At 40.3% G+C, this 2,742-nt stretch overlaps 1 protein-coding gene across 1 annotated transcript; it reads right to left on the reverse strand.

Moving 5' to 3' along the window:
- Positions 1–1,264: 1,264 nt before the first annotated feature.
- LOC122662838 (pentatricopeptide repeat-containing protein At2g29760, chloroplastic-like) lies at positions 1,265–2,338 on the reverse strand. Its single transcript, XM_043858547.1, has one exon. It carries the CDS (start codon positions 2,336–2,338, stop codon positions 1,265–1,267), a length of 1,074 nt encoding a protein of 357 aa, XP_043714482.1.
- Positions 2,339–2,742: the final 404 nt, after the last annotated feature.

A 2,742-nucleotide genomic window follows, 5' to 3' on the forward strand; every position in this document is an offset into this window, starting at 1 on the left:
ATGAAAAAATTTGACCTTATTGTGCACCAATGCTGATACTGTACAGAAGACTTCTTCCCTCTTGGATTTACTCCCTGCCCCAGTGGAACTAGAACGTGTGACATGTTCACCATTACCATTAGATTTTTACATATTACAGAAATTAATATTTATCATTTCTGTCCTTGCACTTGGACCTCAAGGCAAACACAGAGTGAGGCTTCAGTGAATCCATGGACTTGTCAATTTTCTCCATCTACATTGGAAAACATAATCCACTTTATACTTCCCTATCATGAGCGGCTTCTCTGTTACCATTGGCCAGTGGGCTGGAAGTTAATCATTTTGTTTTTTTTTGGCCCTAGCTCTAGTCAAATTAAAGGCAGCTGAACTTGAAAAGTGGAAACCATTCAAAGGAACAATAAAGGAAAACTGAATGCATTTTGTGTGTGCTACTCTAACCATTTTGAGGGAGGAAAATGGCCAGAAAGGGGCAGAGATTTAAACGGAGTGCTACTTTGGCAAATTAAAAAAAAAAATGCTTTAAACATATATATGGAAAGAATTATTTTTCAATTAAAATTGTGAGTTTCAAAAGTGTAACAATGGCCAATTGATTAAAGAAAATTTGAAATTACATTTCTAAGGGAACAACTTATGAGAACTGAGAGTAACCCCTCCAAGGGGGGGGGGAAACTTGGTTGAACTGAGAATTAAGAGGGTGTGGCTTATGTTTTAACTAACTAAAGTTGCATTTTTGGCAAACTTTTTGGGGAGAGGGGACAGCTTATATTTTAGCTGAAATTCACACACCTAGAGAGACAACTTCAGCATTTGAAGGGGAAGAAAACCTTGCCTATAGTGCAAGGGTGTCATCAAACAATTCTCACTATAAGTTGGAAAAACCTACTAAATAAGTCTGTTCTGTTTCATTAGCAAACATATCCTTACCACATAAAATATGTTGAAAATACAACGGCACATGCAAAATTGTTACAAAAATGATACACAGATTCTGTGACGACACAGTCCAATCACTTGTTTGTAAAATATTTTTTCTACTTATTCTCCCTCGTATTTTATAGAGATTTTCAATGCCCAAATCCTATTGAGTTTTTTAGATAGGACAGAGATATACCTGTGAAGTTGCAAAATCTAAATTGTAACCCTTTGCATTGAACCACAGCATATCACCCAAATTTATAAAACCCAGGGCCTGGCATAGACAAAAGAGAGCTGTTTCAATATCTTTGGAACAGTCCACCAAGGCTACCCTCTACTATCTTCATCTCCTTGAAATTTTATAATCTTCTTTATTCGAAAGACTTCTGCCACTTTCCAACTCGAGCGATCTATCAATTATCTCAACCATGGAGTATATCTCCATTGACTGATAATGTGATCTATCCCCAGATAAGAACTCATGAATAAAACCATCAACTTCAATTGAACTACTTCCAGATGTCTGCTTGATCCCTGCATCTCTCATCACCTTCCTCACCTTGACAGCTTCCTCAAGTTTCCCTGCCATGGCATAAAGATTAGACAGGGCTATGTAACGAGACTCCTCGTATGGTTCTCGCTCCAGAAGGTGATTCGCAGCGCGTATGCCCAGTTTGTAATTTCGATGAGTTAAACAACCACCTAGTAGGGCACCCCATACACTGATATCAGGTTCAAAGGGCATTTCCTCCATGACCATCATTGCCTCTAATAAAAGGCCGCTGCGGGAGAGAACATCTACTAAACATCCATAATACTCAGCCTGAGGTTTAAGACCATACACTCGGCACATGCAGTCAAAGCATTTATAGGCATGATCTACCATACCACAATGACTACATGCCATCAAAATTGCAAGAAAAGTAATCCTATCAGGCATTAAACCCATCTTCATCATCTGACAGAAAAGAGACAGAGCACACATACCACGCCCATGGATGGCAAAACTGGTCAACATAGTATTCCAAGTTTCTAAGTTCCTAGGGCCGATCCCAGTGAAGACATCATAAGCAATATCCAATCGACCACACTTTGCATACATATGGATGAGGGAATTAATTAAAGTAAAAGTAAAGCTAATGTCACCGCTTCTGATGATATAGGCATGAATCCATGCTCCCAGAGACAGACAGCCCAATTGAGAACACGCCGATAGGGTACTTATTAGTGTGATCTCATTAGGCCTATACTTGCTAATTTGCATAGCCCGAAACAGTTGGATTGCATCCCTAGGCATTCCGTTTTGTGCATACCCACTTAACATGGCATTCCAAGAAGCAACATCTCTGTCCGGCATTTTATCAAACAGATGACGAGCCATATCAGCAGCACCATTTTGTAAATAGGCCACTATCATGGTGGTTCGTAGTGTAGTGTCTTTCTCACTGATCTCATCAAACACTTGTCGAGCTGAGGTCAATTCACCACAAGCAGAGTAGAAGGAAACAAGAGCACTAGCAAGGAACCTATCGGCAATGGATTCATTTTTAATGATTTGGGCGTGGATGGCTTTGCCTTCTATAACCGCCAGGACGAATGTGCAGGCTTTTATGGCTGAGATAAGGGTGCGTTTGTTGGGACAGCGTCCTTCTCTTATAGTTCTATGGTAAAAGAGAAGGGTATCGGCCGGTCTTCGGGGTTTTGATGGTTGGTCAGTTGAGGGGTGTTCATAACGTTTCGCGTTTGAAATCGATTTAGCGGGAAAGGCAACGGTTACCATGTTTTGCCGCGACTAAACCAAACTGATTTTCAAATCGCGTG

The sequence above is a fragment of the Telopea speciosissima genome, chromosome 5, assembly GCF_018873765.1.
Source record: "Telopea speciosissima isolate NSW1024214 ecotype Mountain lineage chromosome 5, Tspe_v1, whole genome shotgun sequence".
Classification (NCBI taxonomy): Eukaryota; Viridiplantae; Streptophyta; class Magnoliopsida; order Proteales; family Proteaceae; genus Telopea; species Telopea speciosissima.